The 21,080-nt window shown below is 43.3% G+C and overlaps 1 protein-coding gene across 1 annotated transcript in view; it reads right to left on the bottom strand.

Annotated features, from left to right (window-relative positions):
- EML6 (EMAP like 6) overlaps window positions 1–21,080 on the bottom strand; it is a 748,837-nt gene that overhangs the window by 526,179 nt on the left and 201,578 nt on the right. The window contains exons 6-8 of the mRNA XM_086927650.1: window positions 18,198–18,333; window positions 8,936–9,137; window positions 1,964–2,101 (exon numbers count right to left, since the gene is read on the bottom strand). Of these exons, the coding sequence (XP_086783776.1) occupies window positions 1,964–2,101; window positions 8,936–9,137; window positions 18,198–18,333 (476 nt within the window). The remainder of the gene's footprint in view (window positions 1–1,963; window positions 2,102–8,935; window positions 9,138–18,197; window positions 18,334–21,080) is intronic.

The following is a 21,080-nucleotide window of genomic DNA, read 5'->3' as shown; positions in this document are numbered from 1 at the left end:
TGAAACATGTGAATATGTCTATATTGGTATGCCCAGTTCAAATATTATACTCTTTTAACACACACAATAAGCAGTCCATAAAAAAACATCCTGTAGTCATCGTAACTGTCTGAATCATTTAGTCGAATAATTAGTTCCAAATTTACATCCACATCTTTCCAGACAACATGTTTCGTTCCTCACCAGTAGGAACTTCTTCAGGCATATTCAACTGTTGTAGACATTAATGCAACCCTTAAAAGTTTCATGTGACCCCTTTATGGACAGTTCTAAAATATGATTTCAGTTGTGGTCAACTGGAACACTTAGAGGTTTTAAAAAATGTGGCAGTCAAACTATGGTAACATATTAAGTATTGTATCATATAACTCTATTGTTATGGCTATTCGCATGTTTTATGTCCAGAACTATTGTTTTAATGACATTTTTAACATTGAGAATATGATATGCTACCCAGGCTGTAAGAGACACACTCTCAAATCACATGCAATTCGTTAGATCTACATTGCTTACATATTTCCTTCTGTCAGACTCCCATATCTGGACAACTGCACAGAAACAGTGCACTCAGGTGATTGATTTGCCAGAGTGACAATTGCAGCAATTTAGAATAAAAACAGATTTCCATTTAAAAAGCGAACATGTGGCTAAGGCATAACAAGTGAGACCTTAGTCGCTGTAAAGGTAAAAAAGACCAGATTTCCTGGGCAAAGTATTTGAGAGGGTGTGTGTGGCAATGCTGATTAGCCTTCACACATCATACTTTCATTTATTCTAATGATTGGAAACCAATGTAGTGTCAGCACATTTGAGTAATAGATTCTTGCTTTTGAAGCTCAGACTCTCTCTATATCATTACTGCTAGGTTTGCATGCACTGATATTCAGAAAAGCATAGCCAGGTGTGGGATGCATTTTCTTCAGCCTCAGTCAACAGTCTCAGTCGCACTTCCAGGAACTGAATGCTTCAGAGAGCTGTTATGTTTGATAAATCCCTAGAGAAGGAAACCCCAATGTTTAATGCTCTGTAAAGGTGATTGGCCCAAGCACTACAAGCCAAATAAAGGGTAGGCATATTTTCACAGAAGAGACAGCTTGGAAAATCTCTGTCTTGGCTCTATTTAAAGAAAGGTTGCTCCTGTTCCATTTCACCCAGGTTTAAATTGCTTGGACATAATCATGGATGAGGTCCTAAATTCCCCTTTCAGAGCCCATCCACATAACCATCTGTGTAAACCTGCACACATACGGAAGGCCAGATTATATGCTCTTATGACTCCAGCCCTTAGTAATGTATAATAGTTGAACAGGAGCGATTCCGCTGATTATGTAAGAATCCTACAAACCAGTAGAACAGTCTGCCATTTACATGCTGACCTGATAACCTCTGGCATTGAGGTAAGAAGGATATTAGGTTCTGGAAAAAGTGTCTAGGCACAGTCCCCATTGTTGGGTGATAGTCAACTACTTTAAAGGGAAACGACAAGCCCAATAAGATGAGGTCTGCCATCTGACTACAACCTCTTTGCTAGAGCATCTTCTTCGAGGTGTTAACCTGGGCCAGTGCAGGCATGGGTCGTGGGAAGTCCAATTGGCTAGTGTCCCAAATCACCTACTCAAATCAACTTAGCAACCTCACCAGCCTTTTACAATGTCATTGGGTTAATGTCTGTTTACTATTTGAATGTCCCCTCAAATCTGTTTATCCATCAAAATTGCCTAACACCTATCCAGCCTAGCTGTATACGACTTAGGCATACTTGTACAGAGAATGCCTCGGAGACTGCTGTAGACATCTCCTGGCACCCCAGATCTGGAGATTATATGTTCTACTTTTCTTTAAACAAATCATGGCTGCATATGCTAAAACTTCAAGGAGAAAAGAAACTAAACAACATGATACCGCATTTTCTGTACACTAAACGAACCATGAAACTCTATTAATAAGCAATGTTTTGACATACCTGACCCTGAGAACAGTGAAGGAGCCGTCCTTCATTCCCAGAGCTACTTGGGAGCCATCAGGGGTGAATGATACACTACGCACAGCCTCCTCCATATTACAGCGAGCAATCAAGGCATGATCAGCAAGGCTCCATAACCTACACAACAAAAACAAACAAGCCATTAAAGGTATGACAAGGATGAGTGGAAAACAGTGAGATGTCTAAAACACTGCATGCTGCTGGCCAGCCACATCAGAGCAGTGACATTTGAAAAGGCATAATAGCATTAATGAAACTGCACAGCATCTATTACTTTACAGTTACACAATGACATAATGCTGCTTTCTGGCTCTGGTTTCTGTTTATTATTTATTTATTTATTTATAGCATTTATAGAGCGCACTGTTAACCATGGGTGTCCTGGCGCTATGTGAAATCTTTCCAGAGGGTCCAGCAGGTAACATGATACTTAGTAAACTATTCCGTAAACAGCCAAGTTTGTAAAGGTTTTCCAAAGGTAAAGAGTTTCGGTATAGCTCTAAGCCAGAGGAGAGGCTTGTTCCATGCTTTGGCTGCATGTGCCACAAAGCTTTTCCCACCACAAGTGGCCTTTCTAACAAATGGCACATAAACCAGTTTGGCATCAGATGAACGTAGTAATCAGCTTGGCGTGTACCAATAAAGACGTTCTTTTAAGTAGGCCGACCCTACTCCATAAAGAGCCTTATGGACCAGACACATCGCCTTGAACATAGTACGCTTCCTGAGTGGCAGCCCGTGTAGTTTTCTAATCTCTTCCGCTATTGGAGCATATTTAGGAATGCCCAGCAGCAGTCTAGCAGCTGCATTCTGTAAGAGCTGCAGCTTCTGCAATGAGCCTTCCTGGATATTAAAGTACAGACTATTACAGTAATCCAGCCTTGACATAGTGAGAGCTGTGATCACTGTTTTACGACATTCAGTCGGTAGCAAAGGCAGAATTTTCTTGCAGGACCTCAAGGCGAAAGACGTGGCAGAAGCCACTGAATTAACCTGGTCTTTGAAATTAAGCTTCTGATCAACCCACACCCCAAGATTTTCAACCTTCCTATTAGGTTCAGGAAGAGGACCCAGGGTATCTAGCCACCATTCTGGCGTCCAGAAATTGGGATATTCCCAAAACATACCACCTCCGTCTTATTGGAGTTTAACTTAAGGCAGTTTTGGGCCATCCATGTCCCCACTGCATTCATGCAATCTTTAAATCGGACTGCCGTACTTTTTAGTTCAGCTGGAAGAAGAGACACCACTATTTGGGTGTCATCTGCATAACTAGTCAGACTAAACCCAAAGGATTGAATAAGGGGTGCGAGGGAGGAAACATAAATATTGAATAGTGTCGGACTCAGTGAGGACCTCTGAGGAACCCACATGGTAATGACAAAGGTTTAGATACAAATTCCCCCAACGCCACCTGCTGAAACGGGTTAGATAGAAATTATCTTAGGAGTCTCCAGGCCGAGCCCTGTAACCCGATCTCCTGCAGCCGGTCCATCAACAAAGCGTGATGGATTATGTAAGCTTTAGCGGCCCAATTGAAGCCTCAATGCTGGCCTTAGTTACTTTCATAGAACACAGCCAGATGTTTCACAAGTCCTCCCTCTGCATCTCGTCTGATGTAATGCTGAAGGTGTGGTGTGCCCTCTACTGTGGAGCCTATGTTGCGGGTGGGTCTTTGATCTATTGTGGCACAAAGTTATCTTAGGTGTTTGGTTCCTCTGGATCAGCATAGCTTGTATGTGATTTGTAAACTCTTGAAGATGAGTTTCTGCTCCACTGGGATTAAAAGTAAAGATTAAAGTGGTTTGTGAACTGTCTGTTTTTTACTAACAAAGCTTACTTTGATGATAATGCTCTACCAAACGTATTGCCTACATCTAGTCTTACATTCCTAGACAAGCTCTGCATATTGACTTGTCCATCTAGATGCGTTTTGATATTTCTACCATGAGGCACCCTATATATTTTACAGTCTGATACTAGGGTGGTGTAAGAGGTTTCGGGAAAAATGTTCTTTCCTCTCAGGCACACTGTATGACCAGTTGGAGAATTACTTCTCTGCTACCGTTGCCAGGTCTTGTGGGAAGGCTCAGGGGTTGATATCTCTGCCATCCCATTATGTTACACAGCCCTCGAAAAATTTGCACATGCTGAGAGTTGATGAGGCATCACAGCCACCAAAGGCCTATTCATCTTGGTAAACGTACACATACATGTTCAAATTTGGGAGCCAGTATTGCCCCCATCAAGCCGTTAAGGGAATTGAGCATCATCTCCTTTCACTTTAGGCTCTTACGTGTGTCGTGTTAGCTAGAGAAGGTCACCTTGAGTCCAGAAACATTTAAATTTTTATCCTTATGAAGTCTGATTCTGGGGATAATAACTTTTTATATGCCACAGTCGGTCCTCGCAGCCCTCTTTTTTAATTAGATGAGCCATTAAAGGGTTAAACTTAGAGGTGGAGACACTGTACCCAATGTTTTAGCTAAAGCTTTGTAATTTATTGGAATATGATAACCTTGATTATGTTTTTGCCACCTTTAGATTAATCAGTGTGTGTTGTGTCTGTATTTTCAGTTCCTTGTCAAAAGCCAGATAACTTATTCTCCTCATTTTTTAGATCTGGCATTAGCTAGGACCTTTTGTTTTTCCGAAAGGATACATACCTACAAACATAAATACATGGTGCTTTTGGTCAGCCCTCTTCACCCATTGGTCTTTTGTGGTGCAATTTAAATTTTCTTTCCAGACCTTACAGTATACAACATGGGGCAATGAATCACTTCACTCAGTTATGTCATTCATGTGGCCGCCGACTGTCAACCCCTCGATTTCTAGGTGCGACTGGCTGGTTTACCCTAGTGAAGGAGCACTACGCCCTCTGCTTGTTTACCGGTTTCCCTGGACAACCAGAAGCGGTTTCGCACAACTGAGCATGCGCGCATTATCAAGGATCCCGAGGCGTTCTATACAGCAGCCCGGGTTTCATCAGCGCATGCGCCGCTCCTCTACTAGTGCTCGTCTGTACTGGTTAGAGGTACCGTATCGCGCATGCCCGATTCTGTATACACAGCGGTGTGTAGCGCCACTTAGCCGCGCATGCGCAAAGGACACGTCCGCGCTACATGGGCGGCGGTGATAGGTACACAGCTGCTCCCGATTACCCTATCACAGGGGGTATAAAGACATGTATCTCACCTCTCCGCGTCGCCTCCCCTTCGGCTTAGGTGTCTGCCTAGGGGTACCGACGGAGAGGTGAGTAGCCATATTTGATGCACACTGCCTAGTTCTGGGAGTTTGCTGTGACCCCCTTTTCATGTACAGCTCATTTGCAGTTTATTTCCTTATAGGCAGACGCTATTTTTAGCCATAGCCTTAACAACTGAGCTCTTGCCACTCTTTCTTTAATTACAAAGTAGGGAGATAGTACTAGGTTCATTCCACCCATTGTACTCACACAGAAGATTACAGGTCAGGGGTCGTTTTTTAGTTTGACCCACTTCTCCTCAATACTCGCTGAGCCTTATTTTATACATGTGTTTCTTGGCTACTTGAGGTTAGGAGTATACAACTAACTGTTGACCATAGTATAGGCACTAGATTTCTTGGGGTGCTTATTCTAGGGTGAGTGCGCTAGTCAGCCACTAGTCACAGGCTTTGTCTATTAGTCAGTCCACTCCTTGTCCTCCATGGGACTGTGTTCGGTAAGGGCAGGTACACATCCAGTTTTTTCATATGCACAGCAGCACTACCTGACATTGACTACAGACCTCTGAGTCCACTCAGGATGACATAGTATATTTTTCCTGTGCACAGAGCGGGGCCTCAATATCCGAGCCGTTGCCGGGTGAGGTGAGGCTTGACTCCCACATACTGCTGGGTAAGTCCTTTCATACTTTTTTGAAATTTATGTTTAGCAATGACTGATGGGTTACTTTAATATGATACCTGTATAATATGAGGCTGTCCTAGTAGGGGCTTGCCTAGCTGAGTTTATATGTTGGTTCTGATTTCGTGAATAGTCTATTATGATTGTAAAATGGACAACCTTTTTTTGTCTTTTTTTGTTCCCATTTTCAGGAGTACTTCCTCTATCATCTTCTGATCTGGAGGATATGGTAGGATGGTCTACATGACCACACCAACAGTTGTGGACAGATCTTTAAACATATTAGTTGGTCTGTCCTTTTTTTGTTTCACTTGTTCATTAATTGTCTGAGTGTACCTTTGCAGTAGCAACATCTGGTTTCAGTTGGCCCTGAAGAATGCCGGTGTAGTTCCACCTTCGGCAGAAACATGTTGGCCTAATTCACAACACAGCAAAGCATCACAGTGATTTTTTCACACTGTTATACACTTCTTTTTAATCTGACGTCTTGGTGAATATCTTCATTAAACATATTTTTCTTTGCCTCGACCGTCATTTTAGATCACTCTTATTTTGTTCCCTGTTTTGCACTGCACTTTTTCAGCACCATTCAGTGGCACGGACACTTTTACATGTTGAACCAGTAGTGCGTGATGTCTGGCCAATTCACTGAGCTTGGACTCACCACCCTGGGTAGGTGTCCTACATGACGAGGCTCCGCCAAATGGGTGGGCTGATAGGATATCTCACACATATCTGTGTCTTGTGACCATTCGGCCTGGTTCAGTGCAATCCAAAAGGATCACTTCATTAGGACTTCATAGACTCAGCTACGTCGTTTAACAGACCTTCCGACTCTTTTTGTTGATTGTAGTTTGATTAGGGGTATTGAGTTTGGTAGGTCTATAAAGATAGTCCCCTTGACCCTCCTTAACCTTTGTTTTCTAGCAATGAATCACTTCACTCAGTTATGTGGGAGTGACAGCATTCTGCCCAAGCATTATGTTCTAAATAAAACAGATAAAAAAACAGATCCCTTCAAGTGCCAGGGACTTGTGGCCTAATGTGTGCCTTGTCTTTTTTTAAACATGATTTCCTTTTGTAACATTTATTTTGTTTTCCTTGCGCCAGATTTGGGCAGCTCAGCAGAACCTGCACCGGGCATACTGCTAGTGAACACCAAGCTTGACATTGACTTTGTAACTCTTTAGTGAGTAGCTACACTTCCAGATTTCTTTTTCAAGCACTGTATTCACTATACCCTTCCAACTTATTCTGTTGTTCAGATATGTGTTCCTTTCTATAAGCAGTGTCCCATTATTATGAGAAAAATAGTGGTGAACCCTGTTATGTCCTACTTATGTTCAATTAATGTACATTTTAAACGTTCTTCCTTAGACAGCTCTTAATACACTCCTTGACATTTGCAATATACAGGACATTTATTCTAGATTGAAAACATCTTTCCCATCAGACTTTTGCGATGTGGTTGGATACAGCATATTCCACCAAGCACTCCAAATCGACAAGGTTGAGATTATACCTTTTCACAGTTATGGTAGATGCTCGAACTGACTGGGCAGAATGGCAGATGTATTTATAGATACGCAGCATAACTATATCTCACAGGTTTACTTTAATCATTTATTTGCCTGCGTTATGTATGTTTGTCTCCTGTAGATATAGAGGGTATTGGCCTTCTGACTCACTGGCAGATTGTACCTTAAACCAACGTGATAACTTTCTCTGTTTCGGAATGTACCACTCTAGATTCTCATTAAAGTATATTTTTTGCTATTGTGGTTATACTACCCCACACACAACAACACCTTTGCATGAAGTTATATATGTTAAATATATCTTGAATATTTAAAAACAGTTATCTAAAAAATTGAGTGATCTCCACACTTCCTCAATTCCAGGATAGAATATGCCCTGTCAAAGTAAATTGGTCTTGCTTTGCCAATGCCCTGCTGGCTATGTTAAAAGTATAGAAAATAATTTTTATGTTTTCACAATGACCAATGCATGGTATGATGTAATGATATAAAATGCCAGCACACCGCAAGTTGTTACACAACGAGGTGGATATCTTGAAAAATAAGTAAACATTGTTTCTACACTTTTAATACAGCTGCTCGCCACTACTAGCTTTGTCTTTGCCAGTGGATTATAAAAGTGTCCGGCATTGGCAAAGACAATGGCAGCTACCACCATGGCACAAGGGAAGGTCAGTAGGGGCAGATAAATATTCAGAAGACGATGGAGCAAGCAGGGACCTGGAATAATTGGAAGAAAGATAGAGAGAGGGGTGGCAAAGTAGAAAAATATTTAGCATACAACAGAGCAAGAAAGGATTTGCAGAAACGGGAAGCAAGAACAGAGAGGGGCAATTGAAGAAAAAAATATTCAGAAGACAACATAGCTAGTGGGGATCTGGAGCAACAGGAAGAAAGAAAAGAATGAGAGATAATCAGAAGGAAGAAAAAAATGGATAGGGCTTCAGAAGAGGACAACAACCATGTGCGTCCATGGGTGGTTAAAGAGAGAGGCTGTGTAAAGTTAAACAGAGAAAAAGTAGTCGCATATCCATGAGTTCTGTAAGGATACAACACCTCCAAACAAAATGCATGGTCCTGGGGCAAGTCAAAACACAGAATAGGGAGGAAAGCAGTGAATCCCTATCAAAAACAGAACATTAAAATAAATCCAATGAAAACGCCTTTATACATGGGAAAGTATGGGATGTAATGCTACCTGCAACGGACAGCAAACGCTGTTCACAGCAAGACTTAAAAAGAAAAGCAATATAATGTTCAATTACATGCTACGAATGAACCAATTGTGTTAATTCTCAGGTGCCTTTTCCTCAGTATAGGGTTAAATCCTGGCAAGGGTGTGAACACAAGAGATTTTCTGATTTCACGGAAAGTAAACATAATTGGCTATATGTCTACATTATTCCTAGTTTAACTACAGCCCAAACCGTGATACCGTATCTGTGATTCTCCTTGCGACAACAAGCACAATATACATCAAAAGAAAATGGCTGCCACAGGTTGACTGAGGACCTTAACACCTACCGTACAGAACGATCATCGCTTCCAGTCACAGCCAATGGCTTCTTGGGGTGCGCGGCCAAGGCCCAGAGCTCCCCTTCACAGTGGCCCTGCATTATCAGCATTGGTTTGTCTCGTTCTCTCACCATCACCTCAAATATTTCACTGTCCTGAGTCCCACATAAAATTCGGTCTGCCTTCCAACAAACGCTTCTGATGGACAAGCCTGAAGAGGTGATACAGTGAAAAAGATAAGCAGTGGATAGATTTTAGATTCGTAATTAGCGATGTTTGCAATTAAGCAATGTGTGTAGTTTTTTAGGAGAAGAGTGTTTCATCAGGTAATGTAGCTTATGCATTTATAGCCTTCAGTCTTTAACATTACATCCATTTCAGAGGCCACATATTCGGTACCTGTAAGTCACCAATGTCACCTGGCACCTGCAGTCTTTCCAATCACGGTTTCTCACTTTAACATCCCATTGCACCTACACTCGAATGATCATTGGTAATCTTCGGACGAACTGGACTGCCATGAATGCTACAAGCACCAACAATCAACTACCTCCGCTAACAAGCAAGGCAGCAAACCATCCAGACCCAAATATCCAGAGAGAATGGAATCACCAGGACGCAGAGACCCACAGAAAAGGTTTCACAAAGAAGGGAACAGTTTCAGCAGTTGTCCTATTTAGGTGTTGGCCCGCAGCGAGAGCCTATTGTACTCTATTCTGATACCTGCAGTCTTTCACATCACATCACTTTTAGAATCATTGTCTAAATGCAGATAATCACTGTCTTTCCCACTCACTCACTAACATCTTACAGCCCACACAGGAGGGAGGAGATGATATTCAGTAAAAGGGGCACACATCTGAAGTGTCTTTAATGCTGTAGCTTTTAGTTGGCCAGACCATGCTTGAAAAAAGACAGAGGTGGCTACAGGGAGGCCTGGTAGCAGCCATCACTTCAGACACTGCACTCCAACCATCAGAGTGGTGTGTGCATTGTGCTTTTGGGGATAGGGCACATTGTCAGTTCATGAGAAGGTGACCCTAGCAGAAGGCTGGTCAAAGACATGATTCTGGAAAATCTCTATGTGTGTGGCTCACATGGTTAAAACGTGTAACTTCTTCCCTTAATATTGACATTAAGGGGTCCATTAGGATGGTGGGCGGATTGCCCCCGCCAGGCTGGCAGTAGCCACCCCCAGCCTGGCGGGGGCAATCCGCCCGCCATCATTCCCTGTATTTCCCCCCGCCATATTAGAATGGCGGGGAGACCATGGCAGAGCAAAACACCGCCCGCCACTTTTCCGCCCCGGTCGCCTTGCTGCCGGGGCGGAAAAGGAATAATATGGTGGCGGTGTTTATCAGACACCGCCAGCCATATTATTATGGGCATTTTGCAATGCCTTTCCGTGGCGGTAATGCAGGCGGACTTCACTCTGGGTGAAGCACAGTAGGGGGGTGCACACGGGGGTACCTATGGTACCCCCCTGCATTTGCATAATGAAAGCGACAGGCATCGCGTGGTACCTGTCGCTTTCATTATGCAAATGCTGCAATGCATTTTTAGCATTGTTGCGGGCGGTGCAGAGAGCACCGCCCGCCACAATTCTAAAAGTACAGGATGTGCCCGCCACTGTGGCGGGCACATCCTAATGCCACCCTCGGGACCCCCGCCCTTAAGGCGGACGGTCCCGTTTACCGCTAGGGTGGCGGGCGGGCAAAGCCCTAAGCAATTGTTCTACAGTAGCTGAAATTCCCACCATTTTTGAGATCTTTGCTTGCACATGCAAAAATGGTGTGAGAACTATCGGTATCTAGGAAAGGTGAAATTTTGGTAATTCTGTGCAGCACAACATTTTTTCATATTTAATAACAGTGATTTGGACTATTTGCGTAGTATAAATGTAATCTAAGTGTGTTTCACTACCAGGACATGTAAAACTTAAAAGTACATGTCCAACATTCTATATACACTGCACCCTGTCCTATGGGCTGTTTAGGGCCTACCCTAGTGGTGAAAATATGTATTAAAATGGGAATTATGAGCTTTGCAAAAGGTTTATATTGCCAAGTTTATTTGGAAGTATAAAAAGTGCGCACAGACTGCAATGACAGGCTTGACATATGTTTTAAGGGGCTACTTAAGTGGGTGGCACAACAAGTGCTGCAGGCCCACTAGTAGCAATTAATTTTCCAGCCTTGGGTATTGGGTATACCACTTTAGTTTGGCTTATAAGTAATTTAAATATGCCAATCAGGTGTAAGTCAATTTTACCATGTTTTAGGGAGGAAGTAAAAGCACTTTAGCACTTGTACGCAGTGGTAAAGAGCACAGTGTCCTTCAGCCAAAACACAAATTCAGAGAAACAGGATGGGAGTGGAGAAAGCAAAAGGTTTGGGGATGACCCTCCAGAGAGGGCCAAGTCCAATAATGGGCATGTCCAAACTCAAAGACTCCACATGTCAAACAAGACTCTGTTCCTTTTCGGATTTGCAGAGGGAAAAAAATAACACAATTGTACTGATCCCAAGTAATAATGTCACTGATAACCTATTCTCTGACCCACTTGGGAAGCAAATGTTGAGGCACTGGAAGAGGAGGAGTAGCGGACACTCATCTTCCCCTGGGAGGTAGCTATTTCAGCTTAATATAGGCTGATGCAATTTAACCTGCTGTACATTGCATATTTCACTTGGAAACAACTGTGGTCACTGAAAAGGAATTCCTCAGTAGAGGTTGATGTAAGATAAATGTGGTGGGGAAGGGTGGGCAGCGCAGGGGGGGAACATGGGGGGAGAGCAGGGGGAGGGCGAGGGGGGAGCGGCAATGCAAGGGGGTTAAAATAATTTTTAAAAACAAAAACGTACCCGCTCGTCTTCTGCTCGCTGTGCTGCGCCCCGGGCTTCTCCTCTTGGCACAGGCTGAAGCTTCCAGCTTCCCCTGTGGCCAATCCAGAGGCTGCTCCCACCATGAGAGCAGCGTTGGGATTGGGTGAAATGCACTGGCTTTGCGCTCCATTAGGAGCTTGGAGCCTGTGTCTCCTGATCTCCCAACCCCAACCCCATCTCCCAGCACTACAGCTGGGTTGGAGAGATGTCCGTGCTTGAGGGTTTGGCCGGCCTGAGACGGCCAGCCAAACTCTGATGCGCAGCAACAGCAGGGTTCACCCCTCCTCCTCCCATGCTGCAGAGCTGTGGCCCCACCCCATGACTCAGCCGCAGGACGAAAAATAAAATGATCTGCATTAAGATCGTTTTATTTTTCGTTTGCCTCTGCGGGCAGTGTGGCGACGCTCCTGGAATTCCTCTCTATTGTGCTTGCGTTTCCAGACAACGGATGGTGACTTTGCAAGAATACTGTATCGGGGTACACTATAGTTCAGGTGCTTTGGTGCCACGTAGCAGGAAAAATATAAGACATCTTGGGCTGGCTGTTCCTTCTTACCTTACATTTGGTGTTGTTTCACATTAGAAGACTTGGCTACTAACAAGCAGTGGCGGCCGCAACTTAACGGGAGTGGAGGGGAGGGGGAGCTCGGGTGGGGGTAAATAAAAATAAAATAAATAATTTTAAAAAACACTTACCCTGCAGCAGTCTGCCACCTCTCAGTCTTCTTCTCCCGCTTCCAGGGACAAGGAACCAGGAGCAGGAAGCACCGAGGCTTCCAGACTCCCATAGCCAATCACGACGCTGCTCTGAGCGCCGTGGTTCGGCGCTCAGAGAGGGACTGAGGGCCTGGGCATGATATTGACCCGAGCTGTAGTACAGCATGGATGAAGAACATACAAAGTGCACAGGACCGTTTGGTCGGCCCAGGAGGGCTGGCCAAACAGTCCTGCACACTTAAGTGAGTGCCTACCACTCCTTCCCTGTTGGAGCCCGCCCCACCCCTAACCAGACAAGCCACAGAAAAATAAATTGATAATAATGTTTGTTATTATCATTTTGTTCTTACTTTTTTAACTGCTCACAGCGCAGTGGGGCGGCACTCCTCTGCCTTAGCGGAGGAGCCACCCCTGCTAACAAGTACACTATGACCCTTCTCAGATTGGGTCTGGCCCTGGCACAGCATAACCAGAATTGGCATGTGGAGTAGGCAGCTTCTTTTGTGGAGTAGATCAGAGGGATCAACAGATGCTTGTTGCCAGAGGGTCCCATTGATGAAGCACAGGGACGCAAGCACATCGCAGTAGAATTTAGGGCTCATGGGATGCATGGTTTGGCCCCATGTAAGCTTGCCTTGTACTTTCTTATACAAGCAGCTGCACCACTTTTGATCTGTCGAGAGATTGCTAATTGTATATGGAAATGTACTGAATTGAATTTATTGCACCTGTAGTACAAATTCCAAGAATGTTGGCTACTAAAAGGCCTGAAGGTCATCTTCATGTAGGCTATTGCAGAGGCAGTGTTCTATAGGGCTCCACAGTACCAGTTTTCCTGCCAATCAGATCCAAAGGCTGTGTTCCAAAAATGTCAGCCTTCAGTGTGGTGAGAATGACCGCACGGTTCTTAGTTGAAACGGGGTGCTTGGCAGAGGATTTATGCAAATAGGTTTCATGCAACACATGCAGTAAACATTTAGACTAGAAAAACTATTTTGACCCAGTTAACACTTGGCAGAGGATTTGTATCCATTTTCTCCATCCCATTTGTTTTTCAAAACACAATTTATCGTTTTATCCAGCGGAATATCTCAGTTAAAGCGACAGACTGCGCTATGTGTTCGATTTAGATTTTCGCCTAATTTGAGAGTAAAACTATTGCGAATAATGCTGTAGAGACATCCCTTGCCTGAAAACAGCAAAACCAAACAAACACTCTCTCAGTCTTTCCTGTGTAAATGTTGCTAAACTGTTTTCATGTCAATGAGTCATATCCCTCACCATTTAACAGATGGCGTCGTCCTTAGCTATTCTGTGGTGCAGATGTAACGCACCCCTAATGAGAGCCTTCCGCCCGCCATTCACACAACCGAGCGGTTTAGACTCCTCCCCCGTGCTCTTCCGGCCCACCTGCAGGCGCGCGCGAGATGGCCTCTCCACAGGCGGCGCAGCGGGCACATGGCCTTCATAAATAAATTACGGCGCCCAAATGCTGTTCATTATAATGGAAACAAATACTGCACTGCGCATTGCTATCTGCGTCACGGGCTCTTCCCAGGAGCCCACGGGAGATTTCTAATGCAATGAAACTCTGGGCAGGGTTTTGCATATCCATGCCGGCATTCATTGACTTAAAGTATAAAAAATTATATGTAAAATAATTTAGAAGTAGCAAAGCGCAGCAGAATACATTGTTGTACGAACATGATGAATTGCGTATGGTAGGAAAAAATAACGGATGCCAAATTGAGTGAAAAAAAACGTAACAGGATGGTGACGTGTAATTTAGTTACCGTTTGTCTTTCAAATCTGTATTCTAGGTTATCAATAGCATAATTGGCATACTTCACATGGACAGCCTTCGGTGGAAAAACTGAAGCTTGAGCAGTTATTCCATCGGACACCTAGGGTGCATAGTAAAATCATGTGCATTATTGCATAACATCATGTGATTAATTGCTCAGTGAAAAGGGTCCTTGATGTCAAAGATTAGTGTGAACAGCAAAAGTTAATGCCACCTCTTTTTATAGAGCTTTATTCCAGAATTTGAGCAATCCTGCAATAATACAGTGAACCATCTTTCTTTCGAAAGTGTCCTCCGATATGCATTCTCAAGAGCCCTGTTATAGTGCCATTCCTGAAACTGTGCCCACCAGGCACTGTAGGATACCACAAAATAGCATCTGTGTTCTTAAAGCCACTTCCCTGTAACTACAGTTTTCATTCTCAAGATTTGGTGTCCATCATAGTTTCACATCCTTGAATTACATATACCCCGCCGTCATCAGGCTGGGAATCCACTGAAGTCTCACAATGGAAATAATTTGAGCAACCGTATTTATTTATGATACGGACATCGAAGAATAATTCCTTTTAGGACTGGCTTTAGTGCTGGTGGCGCCCGGTGAGACAATCATTTTTGAGGCCCCACACCCCATGGCCGCCTCCTCATATTCTCTCACTACCACCAGGCAAAAGTACCGCTCATCTCTCCAATCATAAGTTATTACTAAACACAGCGTCCTCCTGAAGTCAGCGTCCCCTCCACAGGTCAGCACCCAGTGCAGCCGCACCAGTTGCACTGCCCTAAACCGGCCCTGGTTCCTTTTACCACCCACACTCAACAGGCTGCAGCTTTATTGCAGAAAATGTCTGAATTAGTATCACTCTGCAACTGTATTTCATAAATGTTGCCAGGAAAGTGATACATCACTACATTCCCATGGGTCTTGCTCTTATGAAGGAAAGGTTCAACATTAAATAATATCTAAATCTAATAAATGAGCCAGGGTTTACAATATTGTCCACAGAGCACACACAACTATTCTTTAGGCACTGACTAGCTAATAATTAAAATGGAACGTGAGGATCAAAGCAAGCTATTTTGCGTTAAAACTAGATGAACTCCAAAATCGGAGAATGGCCATTGTGAGGCAGTTTTCAGCTTCATTTTTATATTAACATTCACGTGTAATATTGGCTCCAAATTGTTAATAATTTCTAGAAATAAATTTCCCCGCATACTATATTTGCAAACTCCTCCCAATGAAAATGGTATCTTAGATATGTGTCTTAAAACGGATAACAGGACGTAAGGTGTACACAACTGCAGATCTGTTGGATACATTCATAGCATGTATTTTGTACTCTAATTTTAAAAGTGGTAAGTTCCCTTTTTTGTACAGAGGTATCTCAGCACCATGTTAACATAGTAATACAATGCATTTTTCATAAGTAGACATTGCAAGAGTTTCAGTTGCACATTAATAACACCCAAGCTTTTCTTACCAATAACTAGCGGCAAACTGGTATAATTCTTTTTATCATTCACAAGAACAACTGGAATGTTCAAATGAATTGGTAGGGGGGGTGGATTGTACCCTTTTCGAAGGAGGTCCATCCTCACACCTCTGAGGCATCCAAAGATATTGGAATAGACGCCTCACTCACATGCTACATCATCGGCACCTATCCACACCCTGGTAGGATAGTACCACCAGGGCGGACTCAACCAAAGATGGACTTGGAGTTTTCTTAAACAAAATCATACCAGATAAGCAGGGATCCAGATGAAAGGTATACAGTTAAAAATCAAATTCAAACTAAGAATCAAAGGGAGAGACCCCAGGAGAGAGCATATCACTCTCTATCAATTTCTTAAACTCACTATGAGATACATTCTCAAATACCAAAGGGGAGGGGAAAGAAAGAGCTATGAAAAAATCGTTACATTTTAGGACGAGAACCCTCACTCACCCGAAGGTGACATGTTTCATCGTAGGGCTCCCTCCTCACACCGGGACAGCAAGGTCACCGGTGTGGACTACGACTCTCCACTGAAAATGAATTAGTGGAGAGCAGCTGAGGTGTTTTAAATAGGATTAGCTGATGAAGTAGGTGAGTCGGGTGCAGAGTGCAAAATGAAAAAGGTGATTAAAACTGTCTCGAGGGACCTAATAACTTTATTCAATGGTAGCCAGGGACAGGATTAAAAATAGAGAGGACTTGGGGTTAAAAACAAATATACCCCTATAAAAAGGTCAACATGTTTCTGCCCTCACTCGACTCCAGATGGAGTTCATGGGCATTCTTCAGGACCAAATAACATATGAGTTACTCTGAAATCATATAAAGACTGGCCAGATGATTATACTAGCCGTGAGTTTTGTGCCAAAATTTGGGTTATTAGTACACCGTCTTCATCTGACAGTGGAATCAAGTTTTACCTCTCTTTCGCCATAAGGTATCCCACACCAGTCTTGGCTGCCGCTGTCAGTATGAGACTTCCTCAAAGCACTAGGGTCCTGGCAAGAGTAATGAAGACGGTGTACTAATAACATGCTCATATCAGCATGATTCAGTAGTCGATTGGAGGAAGTGCATAAACCCCAAATGATGTTTCCTACGGTCTTTTAAGGGATATAAAGGATGGTTTGCCCACAGTATTCTAGAGGACGTAAGAGTGCAGGATTTGAAGAGGTAAAAATGCCACCAGAGTGTCTTTAGTCTTACATAGGTGAAACCATTTCAATCATCTTGTAATTTCTGGCAAGCTTAGTTCTATATGATAACATATAAGCATTGACTTTAACCCTATCCATGCTGATGACGGAACCGCTCCGTCATCAGCCGCTGTGGCGCTGTGCTGATGACGGAGCAGTTCCGTCATGGCCAGTCCGCCGCGCCTGCGCGGCGGGTTCTATTGAGCGGGCGGGGCCATGACGGAACCGCTCCGTCATGAGCACAGCTCAACCGCAGCTGGTGACAGAGTGGTTCCGTCACCAGCATGCGCCTGCCGCGCGGCCGCCCCGCCCCCTTATCACTGCGGCGGAATAGCCGCCGCAGTGAAGGGGTTAAAGGAACAAGCTGTATTAAACATGGCAACAGCTGTGCCACCACTGTTTATACAAAGAAAACATTGGAGATTTACAGCAGGCTTTTGCAGAGTAAAACGGTTCAACTATGGTGGTTTGTTGCCTACACCTACTCATTTACCATTTATGCAAGGTAAGGAGATTTTCTAAGATGAATCCTAATGTGGCTTATAGGCCACCCAAGACAAGGACAGGAGTCAGAGACTGCATTCAAGACTGAAAGGGAACACTCTGAGGATGCAGCTTCATGGTTAGGTAGCACACCTGCAGCTTGTTGTCACTGGTATTTCCAGTACGTTCATATTTGCCTGAATAAAATGTTGCTGTATTCTATGAATTCAGAAGAACATTATTAAAATGCCAGTGTGGTTCTACTACATTTACCTTGGCTATAGGCTAAGCTTAGAAAACACTGGTTTTATGAGCATACTGTTGATTTTTTTCTTTTCTTTTTGATTTAGATGTTGGTTGCTCTTGTAGCTATGCAATGGGGAGAAAATGATAGTACATGACTGGTTTCAATTTAGAAATTTACTTTTCATTCCAAGTTAACCGGGCTTCAGGAATCTATTAATAGGATTTTTTGCCAATGATTCCACATACGTGTATATGTGATGCAACTTAGATAGCTAGGGTACACATGTCTCCAACCCCAGACTTTCAATTGACCACCCTCTGTTCTCTGGGAGTTCTATACATAGGTTCTTTCAGGTGAGCCAAGTGGCGAACACGCTTGCTAACAATGATTGTTTTGTCTAACAAAATGTAACCATTGCAAGAAAAATAAATGCTCACCTTTGTATCCTTGTTCAGTTTCCCTGAGGTCAATTTTTGTTATGGACTTGAAATCCGTGTCCCATAGTCGAATGCACCCATCTCTACCACCAGTGGCAAAGCCTTCTTCGCATGCATACATGCTGAATATTCCAGCCTAGTAGCAAGAGAGGCAAAACGGAGTTATTATGGCATAGTATTGTGTAAATAACTTTAAATGCATATTTGTGGGTACTTAGCAACATGTTTAGGTTAGATACATAAAAGGGCTTGCGCTGTTCATGGCAAACATATTGTATACAATACATGCTCTCTACATACAGAAAGTGGGTATGGATCAGCATCTTGAGTTTTTAACTGCTGAACTTTCAGCCTTTACCTTGAGACACTGTCTATTATTTTAACTTTACTGTTTTCTATTTATGTTTGGGTATTTACTTAAGTCTCCACTGGAATTAACTCTGCCTGAGTAAATGCACAAACTACAGAGGTATAACTCTTCTATCAACCCCAGCCAAAGTGTTAAACAGAGTCATCTTGAAAAGAATAAAGGAACACGTTGACACTCAGTTGCGAGACCAGCAAGCTGGCTTCCATAAAGATACATCGTGCGCAGACCAGACTGGAACACTGCACATCATCAACGAGCAGTTGATGTAATGGAACTTCCCCTCTATCTCAACTTCATTGACTGTGAGAAGGCATTCAACAGTGTGAACAGAGAGACCCTTTGGAAACTCTTCCGCTACTGTGGTGGGCTAGATAAACTCGTAATAATCCTCAGGAAGTCTTACAAAGGAATAACCTGCAAGATAGTCCATGGAGGGCAACTCACAGAATCCTTCCAAGTGAGGACCAGAGCCCACCAGGCTTGTTTGCTACCACCTTTTCTCTTCCCTCTGGCCACACACTGGATCATAAATACAGCCACAGAAATATGAAGAAATAGGATCTTGTGAACACCTTGGATGCAGCTCAACAACCTGGGCTTTTCAGACAACCTGGCTGTACTCTCCCACTAACATCTGCAGATGCAAGAGAAGATCGACAATATGGTAGCCACATCAGCACAACTTGCCTTCAACATTGAAAGGGGAAAAATCAAGATATTGAAGGCAAACAGGGCCAGCACAGCTACATTCACTCTTACTGGTGAGGCACTGGAAGAGGTTGAGGCCTTCATCTACCTGGGCAGTGCCATAGACAAACAGAGCAGCACAGACACCAACAGCAAGGCAAGAATCAGCAAAGCAAATGCTGCTTTCATTTCAGCCAAATAAGATCTGGAGCACCAATGACCTAATGCTGCAAACTAAAACCAGGCTTTTTAACACCAACGTAAATTTTGGCTTTCTGTATTGAGCAGAAATTTGGAGGAAAACAGTGGCGACCACCAACAAAGTCCAGACCTTCATCAGCACCTTTCTAAGGAAAATCCTTCCAATCCCCTAGCCAAACAGCAACAGACTGTCCAACTCCCTATTCATGAAAAGATGCTGGGGCTAAATATGTCACACCCTCTGCAAACCTGCATCAAACACCACCAAGCAGATTTTGACCTGGAACTCTCACTGAAGAAGGAAAAGAGGAAGGTCAAGAAACACCTTGGCTCCGAGGCCTTGAGGCTGACTGCAAGGAAATGGGTTACACCTGGAGTCAGACTAAAAGATAAGCCCAGGACAGAAATGACTCCTTAATATGGGCCATATTCCAGATGAAGTAGTAGGCATAAGCAAGTAAGTCCACTGGAATGTATAAGGGACTATTTTCCACCTGAAAACCACAATCCCCCATACCACCTTTATTTCTTTAGTTCATGCGTGCACTGTATACAGAAAACAGGCACGTTTTATTGCAGTGGCTATTTAAAATGGCTTTCCTATTGGTTTGTCTTTCAGGTGGCCAACTTGAGTAAAGCTGTGCCTAGTTACAGCTTTTTGTCTCTTCACATTCAAGTATGCATTGGTAGGGTACGTTGACCTTGAGGCAAAAAAAGCATTCTCTGAATACTCCCTGCCAAAATCTTTTGAAGAAAGGAGCCTTGTGGTGTTGAGGTGAGCACTTATCCCATTTTGCCATGACAGAAAAAAAGTGGCAATATTTCATAGTGCTTCTGGCTTAATGGCAAGGGGTTAGGGCCTTTCTCTACGATATAAACTGATCCAAAATATCCCCCCAATGTACTGAACACAGTTTGCCCTACTGTCAGACATATTGACTCACATGGGCCTTTGGCCACTAAGTCGTCTTGCTTCTATCTGTCATTTGGTGGATGGATGGGGAGATTTGACTTTTCCACTGAAAGTGTCTACTTTGCATCTTTTGTGATGTTTTGGGGAGGGGGACCACAATCATATATGGACACCTCACGTACGCTTTAAAAGCCACGCGCTACCTCGCATCATGGAGGACTCCAATGTTGCAGCATGCATGAAGCCAATTCATGCCTTCCAAATCTTTGTAAGTAGACATTACTTTGCAAAAAGTGAGACACTGGGAAATCCCGATGTCTAAATGGTAATGTTCTGCACACTTTCACTTGAACCACTTGGTTCTCCTCAGGTATACTTGTAAACCAAAATAATAATGATGATCCATAAAGTACTCCTGGTTTCAAAGATCTCTGTTTATTGTTTCTTTTTAATTCATCTGAATCCTTTAGTTTCCAGGACAATTCAAATTATCATCTCCCATTTACCCAAATGGATAAATGGAAGTATACCTGAGGAGAACCAAGTGGTTCAAGTGAAAGTGTGCAGAACATTACCATTTAGACATCGGGATTTCCCAGTGTCTCACTTTTTGCAATACATTCACGAAGTGTTTGTAGACTAAAACACTAGGTAATGGTGCACAACAACGAAAAGATTAAAACTGTAAAGAAGACAAACAAAAAAACGAGAG

The sequence above is a fragment of the Lissotriton vulgaris genome, chromosome 6 (assembly GCF_964263255.1).
Source record: "Lissotriton vulgaris chromosome 6, aLisVul1.2, whole genome shotgun sequence".
NCBI lineage: Eukaryota > Metazoa > Chordata > Amphibia > Caudata > Salamandridae > Lissotriton > Lissotriton vulgaris.
This window is presented reverse-complemented; position numbering and strand designations above follow the sequence as displayed.